Source organism: Paroedura picta, chromosome 4 (genome assembly GCF_049243985.1).
Source record: "Paroedura picta isolate Pp20150507F chromosome 4, Ppicta_v3.0, whole genome shotgun sequence".
NCBI lineage: Eukaryota > Metazoa > Chordata > Lepidosauria > Squamata > Gekkonidae > Paroedura > Paroedura picta.
Genome location: NC_135372.1, coordinates 36,740,201 through 36,758,174, shown reverse-complemented (window position 1 = coordinate 36,758,174; position 17,974 = coordinate 36,740,201). Strand labels below are relative to the sequence as shown.

The 17,974-nt window shown below is 44.4% G+C and overlaps 1 protein-coding gene across 7 annotated transcripts in view; it reads left to right on the top strand.

The window, feature by feature from the left end:
* The window catches only part of TDRD5 (tudor domain containing 5), a 65,496-nt gene that overhangs the window by 16,555 nt on the left and 30,967 nt on the right, over positions 1–17,974 (top strand). For 3 of the 7 annotated variants that reach the window (XM_077332445.1, XM_077332442.1, XM_077332447.1), the window contains exons 3-6: positions 10,163–10,401; positions 11,573–12,007; positions 13,941–14,203; positions 17,475–17,558. In XM_077332445.1, the coding sequence (XP_077188560.1) occupies positions 10,163–10,401; positions 11,573–12,007; positions 13,941–14,203; positions 17,475–17,558 (1,021 nt within the window). Of the gene's footprint in view, positions 1–5,753; positions 5,894–8,025; positions 8,140–8,422; positions 8,495–8,521; positions 8,657–10,162; positions 10,402–11,572; positions 12,008–13,940; positions 14,204–17,474; positions 17,559–17,974 lie in introns of those variants that run through there. The other 4 variants (XM_077332446.1, XM_077332449.1, XM_077332443.1 and 1 more) reach the window with 4 other exon arrangements.

Here is a 17,974-nt window from a genome sequence, read left to right as displayed (position 1 = left end):
AGCCTCTTGTAGCGCAGGGTGGTAAGGCATCCAACATGCTGTCTGAAGCTCTGACCATGAGGCTGGGAATTCGATCCCAGCAGCCGGCTCAAGGTTGACTCAGCCTCCTATCCTTCTGGGGTCGGTAAAATGAGTACCCAGCTTGCTGGGGGGTAAACGGTAATGACTGGGGAAGGCACTGGCAAACCACCCCGTATTGAGTCTGCCATGAAAACGCTAGAGGGCATCACCCCAACGGTCAGATATGACTCGGTGCTTGCACAGGGGATATCTTTACCTTTACTAATATTAACTTCACTATGTGTAATTCCTCTATAGCAGTGAATTACACACCCAAGATATTATAAGAGAGTAAGTTATGCTCACCAATAAAAAAATATTATTAGAGGATTGAGTTATTACAATATTGAGATTTAGAATTCACTGATGAAGAAAACGGACATATACCTGGGAATCCGTTTTGAAATTGTTTTGAATATTGTGAATTTGGTTTGAACATTAAATCACTTTGCCATTGCCAGCTTAAGACTTTTTTCTTCTACTTAGGCTAATTGAGTATGCATTTGGTGGACAGAATGTGATCTTTGTTTCATCTGAGACCTAATGATGTGCTTATCTTCAGCAGTGTGTGAAGTTTAAAGACATGCAAACAGGGGATCCACAAATGGCATCTCTCATTTTCCTCTGTATGCTTCCACTCCTCTTTCCTTCCTCCTGGCAGCCCTCATATCATCTCCCTTTTCCTTTGTTTCCTTCTCTCCTTCCCACCCCCCTGCCAACCTACCTCATATTTAACCCCTAGTTATATTTATTTTTTATTTACTTCAGTTATAACCCCACTGTTCTCCCCTATGGGGACCCAAATTAGCTTTAATTGTCCTCCAATTTGTCTTCACAACAGGTTAATGTGAGAGTGTGTCAATGGCCCACGATCACCCAATGAGTTTTCATGGAAGAGTGGGGATTTGAACCTGGTCTCCGAGATCTTAGTCTGAAACTCTAAACACAATGAAAACCTGGCTGTCACACAGTGGTAAATTTTCACTGTCTTTTACTGACAGAAATCAAGGCTTGAAGGCTGGTGATATTATTGTGGTTATCTAGCAAACCCCACAATGGCCACAGGGCATTCATTTCTTAAAGGCTCAGGTGCTGCTTCTGTCATTCTGGGCAGATATCAGATTTTTCTGCAAACCCAAGGTGCTTCACAGGTTTGCAGGAAGATCTATCTTGTCTGTTCATATCCACAGACTCAGGATTTAAGTATCCACAGATGGACTCACGTTGAAAAGGTATACTGATATATACACACACATCCTGCATTAAAGACTGAATACAGACGATTCTATGCAAAATAAGATCCACACCTGCTTCATAGAGCTCCAAGAATTGGTTGCTAGATACATAGAGTAGCACTGCAACCTGTCACAGCAACATGACCTCTGGGCCCATTCCACACACATTTTCAATGCACTTTAGAAGTAGATTTTCCTGTTCCACATAGGAAAATCCAGCTGCAAAAAGGCACATATGCATTAGTCAATATATGCGGAATGGGCCCCTGTTCCAGAACTGATACCAGCAGAGAGAAAAGAAACTCCAGCCATACCACTCAAGGCTCCCAAGGTGAGCTTTGTATAAAGTCCCAGCAGTTCGAAGGGATGCTGGTTCAGTTCCAGTACAAATCCATGCACTTTTGCCAGCATACGCTGAAGCAGAGGTTCATGTCTTCTGGCAGGGCTCCACTGCCACTGACCAGGTGCCTCCCCTGCTCACTACCCAGGGCCCCCATCATCGGGAGCCAGCCCTGACTTTTGCATGTGATGTCCCAGTTATTCTCCCCCCCCCCCCGCATGGCTCCTTCTAATTAGTGCATAGCTAGCTGCACTCCTTCATAAAGGCTGGTGGGTGAGAGTGAAAAATGAGAGGACTAAGGGAGGTGACAGAACTTCTGTTTTTTCTTCTTGGATTCCTATGTAATTAGAAATCTTTGCCAGTTTGGCTGTTGTAAGCATCTGTCAGCTAGCTGTGGAGTCCTTTGCGTAAGCTGCTTCGTAAGCTGCTTAAAAAAGCAAAAGGAGACCTTGATTAATCACCTCACCTTCTTTAGGGGAATCGCAAATAAAAATGGGGAGGTTTTAGGAATGACTGACAGGGAGCTGAGTTATGGAAATGCTCCATTCCATTGAGGCTTCCTTTCAAGTTGGTACCTTTATCTTTCTTTCTCAGACATTCCCAGCATTATGAGCTTTGCCAGATTGGATGCCCCTGGTTTACAGCTCATCTCTGGGGCCAATGCACTTTGAATGTGCTTTGGCAGCTGGATTGTCCTGTGCAGAACAGGAAAATCTACTTCTAAAGTGCATTATCTATTGTGTGCAGAATAGGTGACTCAGCTGGCCTAGAGAAAATGGCTGCTTTGGAGGGTGGACTCCAAAGATTTATACTCCATGAGGTCCCTCCCTGCTCCAAATCCTGCCCAGTCCCGGCTCTGTCCCCAGACTCTAAGAGTAATATTTTCTAACCCAGAGGTGGTGACCCTATTCCTGACACATGATTTTTAGAGACCCTGTTTTTTTTTAATGTTACCTTTGGAACAGACTGTCAGAGCTGCAAGACTTCTGGAATGATAATGGATCTGCTGAAGCCTGGAGATCTGCTTTTACAACAGATCCCCAGAGTGCAGCAATCAGTTCTGTTAGATCCATAGGAGCCAGGACACTGGAGGTTCAATCAGCTCTTTATTGTGACCCCAGCAGGATGGTAGAAGAGTCAAAACTGAACTAAACCCCACCCCTGAAAACCCCAACTTATATACATGCACAGACAAAAGGATCTCCCCACTAGTGCGCACTACAGGTCAGTTTCACTTTAAAGTTACGGATCCTGCAGTCAGGATTTAGCCATGCATTGGCTAATTGCAGTGCAGACTTATGATCTTGCCTTGGACCTCAAGCTTGGTCCTTGGCAGGTCTACAGACACAGCAAATTCCCCTGTAGAAAATGGCTGTTTTGAAGAGTGGACTTTATATCGTTTTAGGTATGTTCCCTTCCCTCTCCAGGCTCCACTCCTAAATCTGCAGGAATTTCCCAACCCAAAGTTGGCAGCCTCAAGCATCACTAAAAACAGGGCCTTTTCTGTTGTGGCACATCATGTACGAAAAGCCCTCTTCTGTGCCAGATTTGCGCTGTTTTGGCGCCCGGTGAAGATTCTTCTGTTTTGCCCAAGTGTTCTAGATTGTTAATTCTTCTACTTAGTTTAGCAGAGTTGGTGCTTCTATGCCACTTTTCTCTACCCCATTTTCTCTCATCCATTTTCTCTCACTGGTTAGCTAATTATCTGAAGAAATTGAAATTCATTTGTGTTAATGAGAAACACTGGATTAAAATGATACTAAATGTATAAAAGTAGCAAAGTTTTTACTGGCAATTTTAAATGAAAAATTTTTACGACAGATTTTACATCTGGAACTGTCTGAAATTTTCGTTTTATGCTTTGCAGTTTTATGCCAAGCAGCTTATGATCGACTTCCCTTCCTCTCCCCACAATAGACCCCCTGTGAGGTAGGTGAGGCTGAGAGAGCCCTGATACTCCTACTATGTGAGACCAGCACTGTCAGGGCTGTGATTAGCCCAAGGTCACCCAGCTGGCTCCATGCAGAGGTGTAGGGAATCAAACCTGGCTCGCCAGATTAGAAGCCACCGCTCTTAATTACACCAAACTGTCTCTTTATCTGGAAGCTATTTCTTCACTGCTTCATCCCTAGTATGTTATTATTGTCTCTATTTCTACTTACTCTTTTATGTAAGTTGCTGTATTTGCTATTTCTGTTAGAGAACAACAGAATATTGCAAGTTCTTCTTGATTGATGGGTTTACTTTAATGTATGGCAGATGTATTATTATTATTTATTAAGTTTATATCCTGCTGCTTTCCGAAGACTTGTGGCGGCTTACAATATAACCCCCCTATAAAAATCCCCATATAAAACCCATTGTACCTAGGGGCTCTAAGATGCTCTGCAACCACAAGGATTGGCTGCCAAAAATTTTTTCTATCCCCTGAGCAGAACTCCCTAGAGGTGGGGGTGTAGATGTAATAAAACAGCCTGAAGAAGGGCCGTGGTGTTCCTAATTCCCTGGTAATGGTATATCCTGCATCATTCTTTCTGGTAGAACAGATAACTAGTTTTTTTAATCAACGTAATAAACAACGACCAAGGGCCCCCACTCCCCTCCCCTCAGAATTCAATCAATAAGCCACCCCCCTCAGAATCCCATCAACAAGCCCTGGACTTGTTTGTACTACGATTGTTTACTGTTATACTGTGTTGTGTTTGGTTGCAATTGTTGGTTATCGATGTACATGTTCTACAGACTGTTTTATGTATGGTTCTCCGTTATAATGTAAACCGCCCTGAGCCTCCGGGGAGGACGGTATAGAAGTATGATAAATAAATAAATAAATGATTTTTCTATCAAGTAGGGCTATTTTTTAATTGATTACTGTCTTGGAAAACATCGTTAAAAGAGCTGCTTTTTAAATCCTCAATGATCCCCATTTAAGTCTGGTCTGACCACTGAGCTAGTTTAAAACCTTAAACAGCTTTGGAGGGAAGGAGGACATGGCAAATTAGAAAGACCTGCATCCGCTTATACATGATCAACAGTGGATGCTTTTTTATTTATTACACACTCCCTCACAGAGCACCACCAAGAGTTCAATCGCTTTATATGGAAAGGCTGCTTGGCATTGCAGTTTGCTGAATCCTTCATTGCTCTGCTTTTTGCTTCTCCATTGCTCAAGATTCCCAGGCAAGAGGGATTAGGCCTGTTAATCTGTTGCCACCAGCAAGATAAACAGGAGCTTTGAGGCTAACATGCCGGGCTTAAATGGATCCCTGTACAACACAATTTGAATCCAATGGTACCCTTAAGACCAACAAGGATTTATTCAAGGCATGAGCTTTCATGTGCATGCACTCTTCCTCTGACAATGGAATAGGAATCGTCAGAGTGCAGATATAATAAGTAAATTAGTAATAAATTAGTAAACAGTGTCCCAACAAATATGCAGCATGAAGACAAAGATTGGCTAGTTCCTTGCCAGAATAACAAAATCTGTCCTTTGGGTTCACTTGTTGTTCCCAGAAGCATAGGGGATATAAAAATGTTAAGGTTAGTGATTAATGACACTTTCCCAGTACTGGAAAGAAGTAATTAAAAGAGACTTGTTGCTAGTCCCATCTGCTATTAATCACTCTCTTAACATTTTTCAATGAAGGACAATGGAACCCGAAGGACAGGTTTTGTTATTTTAGCAAGGAACTAGCCAATCTTCGTCATCATGCTGCATATTTGCTGGGACGCTGTTTACTAACTTACTTTCCCCTTATATCTCTATTCTTTAAGATTGTTGTTCCATTGGCTGAGGAAGAGTGCATGCACACAAACGCTCGCGCCTCGAATAAAACTTTGTTGGCCTTAAAGATGCCTCTAGACTCAAACTGCGTTGGGGAAAGCGCCTACTTCAGACCCACACGGCTGGCCACTGGACTCTAATTTGCAGCCCTGTGTAATTCGTGCAATCTGCTTGAGGACGATTTTTTCAGAACTACCGCCCAGCTGCTGCCATTCCACCTGCGGGGGGGGGGGGGGTAGAGCGGGATTCCCCCTCAAGGCAAAAGACCCCAACGCGTTTCCGGCTCTTTCTCGACGCCGGGGCCCCAACTGCGGGCGGAAGCGGCGCCCAGCTTCCTTCGGTCTTCCCCGACGGCCGAGAGACGCCAGCGCGCGTGGCCGGGTGGGCGCCCGGAGGCTCTGCGCGTGCGCCCTGAGCAGCATTTGGCCGACGGCTGAGAAGTTCGAGGGGGAAAGGGGAGGCGCGGAAGAGGTGCTGCTTTGAGGGGGTTGCGACGTTGGCCGTTTGGCCTTTCAAAATGGGGGGAGGGGAGGGATTGGGGAGGGGAGGGATTGGTGGGGCGGGGCCGATGGGAGAGTGTTGGGAATTGGGGGGGGGGGAAGAGAGAGGGGGAAGGGGAGCAGGACCACGAAAAAGGATAGAGGACGCGAAATAATTTCCCCCCATGCAACAGGAGTACAGAGAGAGCTGCGTGGATCTAGGAGGGAGCGGGGCCGTTTAATTCTACTCCTTGGCTCGTCCCAGTCCTTTTTGAGGTGGTGTCGGGGGGGGGGGGGTTCTGTACCAGGGTGCATGCGGGCTCGCCTAAATAATTAGCGTTTTAGGGTTAAGGCTGGGGTTTTGCCTGGCATGCTAGTAGGGAGGTCTCTGCCTGTCACCCCTCTCCTCAACAAATTTAGAGTCCAGTGGCATCTTTCAGACCAAATAACATTTATTCGACTTGGTTGGTCTGAAAGGTGCCACTGGGCTCTGAATTTGTTCTGCGGCTTCAGACCAACCGAGCTACCCACTTGAACCCCTCTTTTCAGTCCAGCTTCAGGTGACACGCAACCTGCTCCTCTCCTTTGCTTTACACCTGTGTTGTGTTGGATGTGATGTTAGCATGGAAGAAGCGGGCTTCAGCCTGACCTAGAGAGCGAGGTGGCTGTCTCGGAAAGATCTGTGTTAAAGTCTCCATGCAGCCATGGAATTTATAGGGGGACTTTGGGATAGGCATGTTTACAGCCTCACCTGGGGAGGGGGGGGGTTAGGAGGGTAAAATGAGGAAGGAGAGAACCACATGGATTTAATGTTATTTCTCTGTATCAAAAGAATACACTTAAACACCCCCTTTTATTTTCTCATGTGAACACCCCTTTTTATCCCCCCTCACTTTTTCTTCAGTGGGAGCCCAAATAGCCTTATGGTGTAATTCTTGAGAGTCACTTCTCACTTTTTCAGATACTTACGTGAGCAATTACTCACAAAAGTGCATACCCTGCCACAAATTGTGTCTCTGTCCTACTGGGCTCTTGCTCTTTTTTGCTGCAGACAGGCCCACATGGCCACCTATCTTAATCCGATGGAATTCTTCATTTTATTCTTGCCACAGTAATCTTGTGAAATAAAATAGGGGAAGAGTGATTGACCCAAGGTCATACAGTGAGTTTCTGTGGTAGAAAGGGAATCTAGACCTCAGTCTTCCAGGTCTTAGTTCAACGCTCTAACCCTGCCTTTTTCAACCTTTTCACTGTGGAGGAGCCCCTGAAATATTTTTCAGGCTTCAAAGAATCCTGGAACCAGGCCCGAAGTGATGTCAGCTGGCCATGGCTCCCTGCTTCATCCCCTGGAAGTGACATCACTTCTCAGTTCCTCAGAGAAATTTGCATCATAGAATTTTTAAAACAAATAATAACATTTTAACATGTTCTAACATTCAAAACAAAATCATCTAAAAGTGAGAGCATTAGAACCCAAACATAAAACAGCGTTTAAAACAACAAGTAAATGCTACCTTTTTTCCAAAGTAGAACTATTAATAACTTAAAAGTATAAAAAACAGCAGAAACTATGGTTAATTTAGAGAAATACAAACTATCTGTAAATAAGCCCAATCTTTGAACAGGTGTGCTTGAAACTACTAGCACAATTGTAAACAGTCCCACCAATTAATTTAGGTAAAGGTAAAGGTATCCCCTGAGGCAGCAGACATGCAGTCTGAAAGCTCTGCCCATGAGGCTGGGAGTTCAGTCTCAGCAGCCGGCTCAAGGTTGATTCAGCCAATTAATTTAGAAAGGTATACATTTACTGGATAGCACATCAAGTCCCACTGAGTCCACGGATCTTGATCCTGCATAAATGCTACACAAACTCCCTTGGGGGAGCTATTTCTGACTCTCCTCATCCTTGTGCTGAAGGGAAAGAGAACGAGGCTCCATGTTTTCTAAGGGGAAAGGGAAGTCTTTCCCCATGTTTCCAAGGGGAAAGGCATTCAGAAATCCCTGTGGGACAATAGCCCACCTTTTCCATCCCTTGCATGCCTGAAACAATGACCTCACATTCTCTTTCAGAAGACTCCTCTTACTGGGCTCTTCAGCTGGGGAAAGCACCTGGAGCCAGGCCTGTTCTCAGTAGCCACTCAAAGCTGCCGCTGCTCTTACACCCATGGCGGAGACAGAAGCAGCATCCACCAGGCCTTTCTGCCCTCCAGTATGATGCCAGTTCTGCATATGGGGAAGGTGATGGGACTGCCTGAGATTGGAGAGATGGGGGTGTGCAGGCAGGCCAGGCCTTTCCACAGGAAGAGTGGGATGAGGAAGGCAGGCTGCTAAATTCTTGCAATCTGCCTAGACTAGAGAAACAGGAGTGGACTCTAGTGAGGTCATCAGTTACCCAAAATTCCGGGAAAGACTGCAGAACTCCTGGGGAGTTGCCGCAGAACATCTGGGGTTCCACAGAATCCTGGTTGGGAATTCCTGTTCTAATACATAGTGTGCGCTCTTAGAGGTCTAGTCTCTACATACTGATGGCTGGAGAAGAGAGTTTGCTTTTTAGCGGGGAAATGGTGTTGTTACAGGGCACCATTCTGTATGAGTGAGCTGGCATTCAGTGGTGCAGTGGGTGGGGGATGATCTTAATTAAACTGATTTCAAAATTCTGCCTTAGTTGCCCTGGCTGTTGAGAGGGGGCAGTGATAACAACTGGGTGACCTTTTTATACGAAATTCTTATGAAGGAATTAACTTTAAAAATACATGTGAGCTGTTGAATATATATTTAGTAATTGTGTTTATGTGAAAGATTTACAGGCTGTTTCCCTATTGAAAGCGCAGAACCAGATGTAGTGAAATCCAAACAATTATTGTTTCATTGCACATTATTGTAGGCATCATGTAGGCATTCCAGGGGTTCCTATGCAGAGTCACCTTTTATGCTGAAATTGTCGAATGTTTAATTTTTTGAGTTTGTCAGTGCCCGCTTTTGTAAGGAAAATGTCCCTCAAGGTGGTTTACAAAAATAGAAATTACCTTATGTCAGCTCAGCTCTCAGCCTTTCGTACTTACAACCTACAACTTTAGCCCAGTTTGTAGAATTAAAGTGCTGAAGAAGAGCGATGTGAGGGAAACTGTAGAGTGAATTGAATGCAGGCAATAAAAGGGGAACAGTTTTGTCGAGAAACCAACGCTTAAAGCCTGTCTTTAAAAAGGTCTAAAACGGAATATCTTTGACATGCTCCTAAAACTGTGTATAGGGAAGTACAAGCACAAAGAAGAACATATTTCCGGAAATCCCGAATAATGATAGAGTCATTCAAAAAAGTATTGTTTTCATTTGTGGTTTGATTTCCTCGCTTGGGACTCAAGGGTGCTATCATTCCACCAGGCCTGTGGTTGAGGCCCAATAAGCATCAGTGGACAAAATTGCCCTCCCTGTGGAAGCCCCATTCACTCCACTTAGGGCAGATAAAATCTCTCTCCCCCTCCCCTTTCTGCTGCTGAAAGATTAGAAATAGGCACCGAAAGGCGCAGCTGTTTTGGCCATTGAGATTTTAATTCTTTATTGTAGACTATATTTTTATATATTATACATCTCTATCATATGTTGTTTGGTGTAGCCTGCCCTGAGTCTGTAGAGCAAGGATGGGTAGCAAATATTAATATTAATAACAGTAACAATAACAACAACACAAGTATGATAGAGATGCCAGTGAGTAAAATATAACATCAGTTAATCAATAAGCAGAATTATGAGATAGGATGACATTTGAATCTAACATCAAATATTCCTAGTAATAATATAAAATAAATGATTTGGTCAGGGATCGTAGAACAGAGTGAAAAAATAAAGAACAATTCAAGGGAATGTCTGGTTAAGGCAGCCTTTCTCAACTTTTTTATCATTGAGAAACCCCTGAAATATTCTCCAGGCTTTGAGAAACCCCAGAGGTGATGCTATCATGCAGAATATGGTTGGGAAGCATTCTCCTGCAACTTCATACCATCTCCCTCTTCAGGGGCCTGTTGCACTGAATGTGAGATCATTTCATGCTGCAAGCAGTAATGGTAGTTGTGAATTTCCTGCATTCCTCAAGGGGTTGGACTAGATGACCTTGGAGATCCCTTCCAACTCTATGATTCTATGGTACACTTCAGGTTCTGTCCTGTGTTCCCCCAGTTCGCTCTTAAGGTAGCATTCTTCTTGGGTTGTGGTAGACCCTGTTTTCACCAAAAACCAGTGTGTCTTTTCTGTTTTTCTCTCTTAGTGTAAACATGTCGGATCAAGAGCGGTTGTTGAGCTCGCTGAAGAAAGAAGTGAGGTCATTGCTGATAGCAAGCAAAAGCGGCCTCACGCCTGGCGAGTTAGAAAAAGAATACAGGTCCATGATAGGCGAACAACTTCCGTTTCGTGCTCTGGGTTACCAATCTACGATGGAACTGGTGGCGGACATGCCTGATGTTGTTAATATGGGCCATGGTAGAGATGGCAACATTGTCCTCAAAGGTGGGTTCAAGATTGGCCAGTGAACAGTGAGAGGACTGGCCTAGGAATGTCCATAAATTTTGAGTTGATATTTGACAGATGCACTGCTAGTACATAGATGTATGTGCTGGTTCATAAAATTGAGTGTAAAGGTAAAGGTATCCCCTGTGCAAGCACCGGGTCATGTCTGACCCTTGGGGTGACGCCCTCTAGCGTTTCATGGCAGACTCAATACGGGGTGGTTTGCCAGTGCCTTCCCCAGTCATTACCGTTTACCCCCCAGCAACAAGCTGGGTACTCATTTTACCGACCTTGGAAGGATGGAAGGCTGAGTCGATCTTGAGCCGGCTGCTGGGATTGAACTCCCAATCTCATGGGCAGACAGCTTCAGACTGCATTTCTGCTGCCTTACCACCCCGCCACAAGAGGCTCTAAAATTGAGTGTAGATAGTTATAATTATGACTCATAATTTGGCACAAGGCATTACTAGTGTGTGCCTGTTTGGATTTGGGGTCGGTCGGTTCTTCTTTTGGTTTGATACTGCTCTAAAATTGTCTGCCTGACCAGAAAACTCACAAAGAAGTTTTTGCACTGCTGCTGCAGCTCTTGTTCCCTAAACACAGTATTTTAATGTAAACAATTTATTTAGAATTGGGAAGATAGAATCTGCAGCAAAGAGGATATTTTGATATAATTTTGGGCAGCTGTGATGGGCTTTGTTCTCACCTTACAGAGAGTACCAGAATTGAGATATTTCATTTGCAGAAGTTGGGGCTTGGTGCACACACTCTGATAATAGGATTTGATATGTGCTTTAGTTGAAACGTGTTGCATGGCAGCTACCTGAGAGCCACAAGTGCTCCTGCCGTGCTTCTGCATGTGGAATAGGATGGGGATTTGAGTGTTCCCAGTTGCAAAGGGTGGGAAGGATTGACCGAAATAGCTGATACGAATGTTGGAACAGCATCAGAAGTGTGGGAGCTCCCCTTTATAAACTTTAATCGGCCTCTCATAAGGGAATATATCAAACTTTTAGAATGCAAGTTGGGTTTAGCGTAATGATTTTTAGTTCTTGGTGCAGCACGACTCCATTATGACAGTGGCAGAAGGAAATCGGGGGTTGAAAGTCTGCAAAGCAGTCTCCTAATCGTGTGCCTTCATACCCCGTTGACCTTTCCCTCCTGCTTTCAGCTATTGCAGATGAGTCCACTGTGGGGATTGCAAGCTTGGTGTCCAGACAGAAGGACAGCTCTAAATCACGGCTTCCCAGACTGAGGCTCAAAAACTCTCTCGGACATGCATCTTGCCCTGACCGGCTTTGGAAGACCCAGATGCCTCGCAGCTTACCTCGGCGTGGCCACGTCCCCCCAACCCTACCAGCTGTTGTAAAGAGTCAGCTGAAGGAACTGTTGAGGTCTTCCCCCGTCCTGCTGTCCGATTTCAACAAAGCCTTTGCTCATCACTTTGGGCGGAACTTTGAGTTTATGCATTACGGATTCTTCTCCATGTCTGAGGTGCTGAATGCAGCCTCCGATATCATCACAGTTGTGCAGACAAGAGCAGGTTCCTTGTTGACCTTGAAAAAGAGCCCCTCGCTCAAGAAAGAACCAGAAAAGCTGCCTCAGTGTAAGTCATATTTGCTCAGGGGAGAAGTGGTTCAGATAACACCTTGTTTGCTTCACTCACTTGGCCCACCCAATAGAATATTTTGCCTTAGATGTTGTTGTTGCTCTGACTTACTAGCTTAACCCTGAGGTTTTCAAACAGGGGGTTCAGATCCCCAGGGGGTGGACGTGCAAGGATACCACAAATGCAGGGAATGATCTGCCACTGCTGATGGTGAATTGCAATTGTGTGGAGGTCTTCAGACAAGCACGTGGAAAGGGGGACAGGAGCTATGCGAGAATTTTATATAAAATATCCCATGGGCCCAGAGTGGGTTACCACAGTTTTTCTAACTAGAAAAGTTTCTGCCTCTCAGAGGCTTACACAGTTGGAGAAGGGAGCGGTTCCATTCCTGTAGTTGGGCAATGGACAGAGAAACCAGGTGGTCTCTGTTGTCAGGCAAGAGAGTGCCAACGGTGGAATTGAAAGGAAGTGAATGTCACTTTTGTTAATATCACCTTGTTACGGTTTGTTTACTTAGTTATTTATACTCCTATAGAAGCGGCGGTAGTGAATTCGATCTGCTCCCTCTTCCTCCCCCCACCCTTTAGATAATTAGGGTATTATTAATGGGGACGTATTTACCTCTGAGTCTTATGGCTTTATGTAGTAATCTGTTTTTATTTGTTAAGGGGATTTTACTGGGTTTTTAACAGGATTGTAGCCCGTCGTGAGCCTCTGGGGAGCAGCAGGTAATAAATTCAATAATGACAATAACAATAATAATAATAATAATAATTTTTTATTTGTATACTGCCTCTTGAACTAGCCATGTCGGAGCACTGTACAACATTCAATCTGTAACAGCAGTGAGATCACATGAAAAGGATAAAAACACATGGTATACATTAAAACATGTTAAAAAAACAAATTACAAATGTGTTGTACCACTGCTTGTGTAAATTATTGCTAGCTGAGAGGCTTGTGAGGAGATCTGCCTAAACCATTATGGTTAATTTCCTGTGTGAAGATATAAATAATCTGTTTTAAATCATGGCTGCAATAAAATGAAACAAAAGTCTGAAATCATGGCTGCCAGTAGTATAGGAGAGAAACAGTACTATGCAGAAGTACCAACAGCGATACTAAGCAGAGTAGTGATACGAAGCAGAGTTGTAGATTCAGATATGGCCATGCTAAAGCAGGGGTGGCCATGCTGTGGCTTTCCAGATGTCCATGGACCACAATTCCCATAAGCCCCTGTCAACACATGCTGGGAGGGGGTCATGGGAATTGTAGTCCATGGACCCCTGGAGAGCCACAGTTTGGCCACCCCTGGTCTAAAGCTTCAGAACAAAGTTTGAGTCTTGGAGGTGCCACTGGACTTAAGTAAAGTGGTGATGCTATGCAGAAGGTTCCAGCAGCAAGTTCAAACAGTAAAATAACATGACTGCAACTTCAGTCTAAACGTTAAGATCACAGCAGGTGAATATCTTAAGAACAGAGCAATTCTAAATGATAGGGAGTGCCCAAACAAATCCCACACACTTAACCAAGGGGAGGGGAGGTCTAAAACCAAAGTGCCACCATAAGAGGCAGTCCTGCCCTTAATGGCCATGGATTCCTTACAGCGAGAGCATTTGGGGCAGGATCTCTGGTGATGACTCTCATCCGACACTTTGATATGGGAGCAGGTGGTCCTTCAGCAGACTATGGAAAGTAGCAATCAGCTGATTCCCCTCCGGGCACAATTTTATTGGAACACTCAGTACAGCTAAAGTATCCACAGTTTCCTAGCTGATCAAAAAATCTGAATTTTTAGATTTAAATGCAAAGTCTGCTGGGGAGAGTACACTTAGAGATATGTGTGAGCTCTTTGATGTGGTTGTTTTAAGGAGAAATAGGAAATGGTGCCAGGATCTGACTCAAATTTGTTTCTTTCTTTGTATTTAAGCCAAAGTGGTGATTCAGCCTAACAATGTAAAGCAGGCCCAGCCACCTACTGGGCCAGCTCCTACAGTGGTTACACGTTCTCCACCACCCAGCCAGCCAGGCCTGTCACCTATTAGATCAGCTCCTACAGCGGATACATGTTCTCCAGCGCCCAACCTTCCGACACAGAACCAAGCCCAGACTCCAAGCCGGCGTTCTAATACTTCAGTAGAGAAGCTGAAACCAGAGGAAACCCCAGTGGTGAAGTGTGGTAAGATGAAGCAGGTAAGTCGGTCTTGTGTTCTAGAAGTCGCTGGAGTAGAGGAGCTTTCTTTAGAGAGTTGTGTGGGAATGGTTAGAAACACTTTCTTTTGGGATTGGTCATCTTACTACAATGCATGGGAAAGTGGTTTCCAAGACTGAAACTGTTTGTTTGTTTGTTTATTTATATTTAAACTTGTATACCACCTCTCTCAGAGACTTGTGGTGGTTTCCAATAAAAGTATCCAGGAGCATCTAGCTTTCTGTCTTGAATTAATGGGTAGATGAGCCACTACTGCTTCTCTGATTTTTTTCTATAGTGTTTTCTCTTAATATAAAATGCTTTCTTATTTCAATAATTGTTACAATAGTTCTGCAAGATAGGCCAGTGCTACATATCAGATTTCAGATAATGGGGGAGGTAGGGTTAGAGAGAGTGATCCAGTGAATTGTTACTGAGCTGAGTTCTGGATTTCTGACCAACTTCAGTGAACGTTCTTGTTGGGCAGGTTTCTTAACCAGGGTTTCATGAAACCCTGGGGTTTCTTGACAGACCTGGAAGGGTTTCCCAAATTGGTGGGAATTAATTAATTTAAAAATATATATTAAAAAGTTTGTTAAACATTTATCGGGTCATATGACCATATATGGTCATGTCAGTTCTGCCCCCCCCCCCCATGGTCAATGATGGGCTTGGAGGGGTAGGGCCCCCAAGTGGGCATGTACACAGCTATGCTTCCCAACTATATTCTGACCAATCATGCCACTTCTAGGGTTTCTCTAAGCCCGAAGAATGTTTTCAGGTGTTTCTCAATGGTTAAAAGGTTGAAAAAGGCTGTTGTAGGGATATGTCTAAAGAACTTGTGTGTCCTTGAACACCTGAAGAACACTCATGAAAAATCATCCTTCAGTGTTTACAATGCCATTGGAGTTTGCTGCAGTAGACTGATCTGACTAACCCTCTGGAATCGTCCTTGGGCACTGTCTCGGACACACACCCTTCAGTCCACCTCCTGCTGTGTGACTTCCATGAAAGTTTAACCAGAGGAAGCTATCAAGTTTTGTTGTGATCCTTTTGCCAAAGCGAGGAACTGTTTCCGCTCCTACCCAGTTCTGTTAGTGCTAAGGATGGGCCAAATCAAATACTGTCCTACAGGACTGTGGGAAGAGTCCACGGAGGTGCACTTCTGATCATAGAGTTGACTCTGTTTATGCTGGTTTGCTTTGGAGCTAGGTGAAGCCCACCTGAGAGGTTGGATTGTATTGAAATGTATCATAGGGTAATGCTGGGAAAATCTGCAGTTGTATATGGTGCACATTACAAGGGTATCCACCCTTTAAGATTGTAGGGTTTTTTTCCTTTCTTTTTTTTTGCTGTAGGACAGGGGTAGTCAACCTGTGGTCCTCCAGATGTTAATGGACTCCAATTCCCATGATCCCCAGCCAGCAAACCCTGGCAGGAGCTCATGGGAATTGTAGTCCATGAACATCTGGAGGACCACAGGTTGACTACCCCTGCTGTAGGAGATGTTGGAATCTGTTGTAATTAGATGTGGTTACTCCTATAATCAAGTAGATTAATAATACTGGCTGTTGTGGGTTTTCCAGGCTTGTGTGCCAAATCTCCACGCTTTGGCATGGGGAAAGTCTCATCTTGCCATGTTCTACCTCTGAAGATGCCAACCACAGTTACTGGTCAAATGTCAGAGGCTAAAGCAACCAGACCATAGACATACAGGCTGCAATACCCCCGACAGCCACTTGACTCCAATCGTGAATGCCTGTTCAGTTTAATAAAACTGTTCAGTTTAATAATAGTTACAGATTTCATTGACGTGATGTGTTGGCCAAGTGTTGGGTAGGAGAGTGATTAGACACTTTCATGGAATGTAAGTCGGTTAATATGGTTTAGCAGTGCCACTAAAATTGAACTCCCATGTACAGGGGAATTGCACCTTTTAATAATAATTCTGGGGACAGAAGGGGGAAGGTTGTTCCTCTAATGCAGTGATCCCCAACCTTTTTATCACCGGGGACCACTCAACGCTTGACAATTTTACTGAGGCCCGGTGTGGGGGGGGGGGTAGTTTACTCCTCTACTCAACCACTGCCCTAACGCTCTCTGATCGCTATCGTAATGTTTAAACATCCCTTCAAAATAAGATACAGACACGCCACCACAATGAACATAAGGAACATTTTATTTTCATGGAAATTTTAACTCATGACAATGACAAATCAATGGGAACCCTGAGCTTGTTTCTCTGCAACGAGATAGTCCCATCTGGGAGTGATGGGAGACAATGTCACCCGAAGTGTGTTGTAAAGAGCCGGGGGGGGGGGGGGGAGAAGGTGTCCTTCGCGGCCCACCTCCAATTAGTCGAAGGACCACATGTGGTCCACAGCCCACAGATTGGTGATCGCCAGTCTAATGTCGTGCTTGTCAGTTTCGGGAAGCATTTGGCTGGGCACTTTGGTTTGTGCTACTAGTGCTTATACTTTAATTTAATGTATATGAAATGCTTTTATTACAAGCCTGTTTGACTGTGCTCTGAAGCTTCCCGTGTTAAATATTACATAAACAGTTTCACAGCATAGTTGAGATGTAGAATTTTGCAAAACGAATACAGATTGGGTGGATTTCAGAGTTCTCTGTCAATGAGATCTTGTTTATATTTTGTCATGAACCAGGCAGAGGACATCTCTGTAAAGTCACTGGAATAATTACTTCCATGAGACCACAAGTTTAGTGAAATCCAAAAGGAATATTTATTAAGTAGACTATAACAAGCAGGCATCAACAGGAATAGTTCGACGAGCAAACTCTTTGGCAGAGACAAAGGATCCATTTCCCCCTTGGGGATTTTGTACTAGGGGATGGGTTAGAGGGATTCACAAGGCAGGAAAATGCAACAGTTCTCAAGGGAGCAGTCGGGAACACTCTTTGATGTAAAAGTTGCAAATGTTGAGACTTCGCAGAGCCTGGCAAGGTCAGGAAGTGATAAGGGCAAGCTAGTGGGGGGGACGCTTTGGTATGCAAAGGGAGGCGGAAAGCCAGCAAAGGGATTTATGAGTTTATGGGCACTAGTGGAGTGAGGGGGCCAACAGCCCGGGAGTACCCGGGAGATTACCTGTGAAACATGGGTCAGGAACCGGGGTTCATGACATATTTGTGGTGTATTTAGAGAATTTTTACCTGGTTTTCTGACATGATGCCCTGCAAATGCCTGACAAAATAACACTGATAAAAATACAAAAATAATAAAAAAAATGAATTTGCAATTTTGTCCTCAAGCTGCAGAAACAGATGAAAACGGTTCTTGCCCAGAGAGGACTTGGCGGAACTGTTAGCTCAGAACTCAAGGAAAAAATCAAAACTGTAAGTCTTGTGGCTCACGATTGAAGCACAGCATTAATGCTTTATTTTTTTAATTGATTGTAACTTTACTATAGAGCCTCTTGTGGCGCAGAGTGGTAAGGCAGCCGCCTGAAAGCTTTGCCCATGAGGTTGGGAGTTCAATCCCAGCAGCCGGCTCAAGGTTGACTCAGCCTTCCATCCTTCCGAGGTCGGTAAAATGAGTACCCAGCTTGCTGGGGGGTAAACGGTAATGACTGGGGAAGGCACTGGCAAACCACCCCGTATTGAGTCTGCCATGAAAACGCTAGAGGGCGTCACCCCAAGGGTCAGACATGACTCGGTGCTTGCACAGGGGATACCTTTACCTTTACTTTAACTTTACTATTGGATTTATAAACCACCCCTCTCTGCGAACAGTGGATGAACATTTGAGGGAC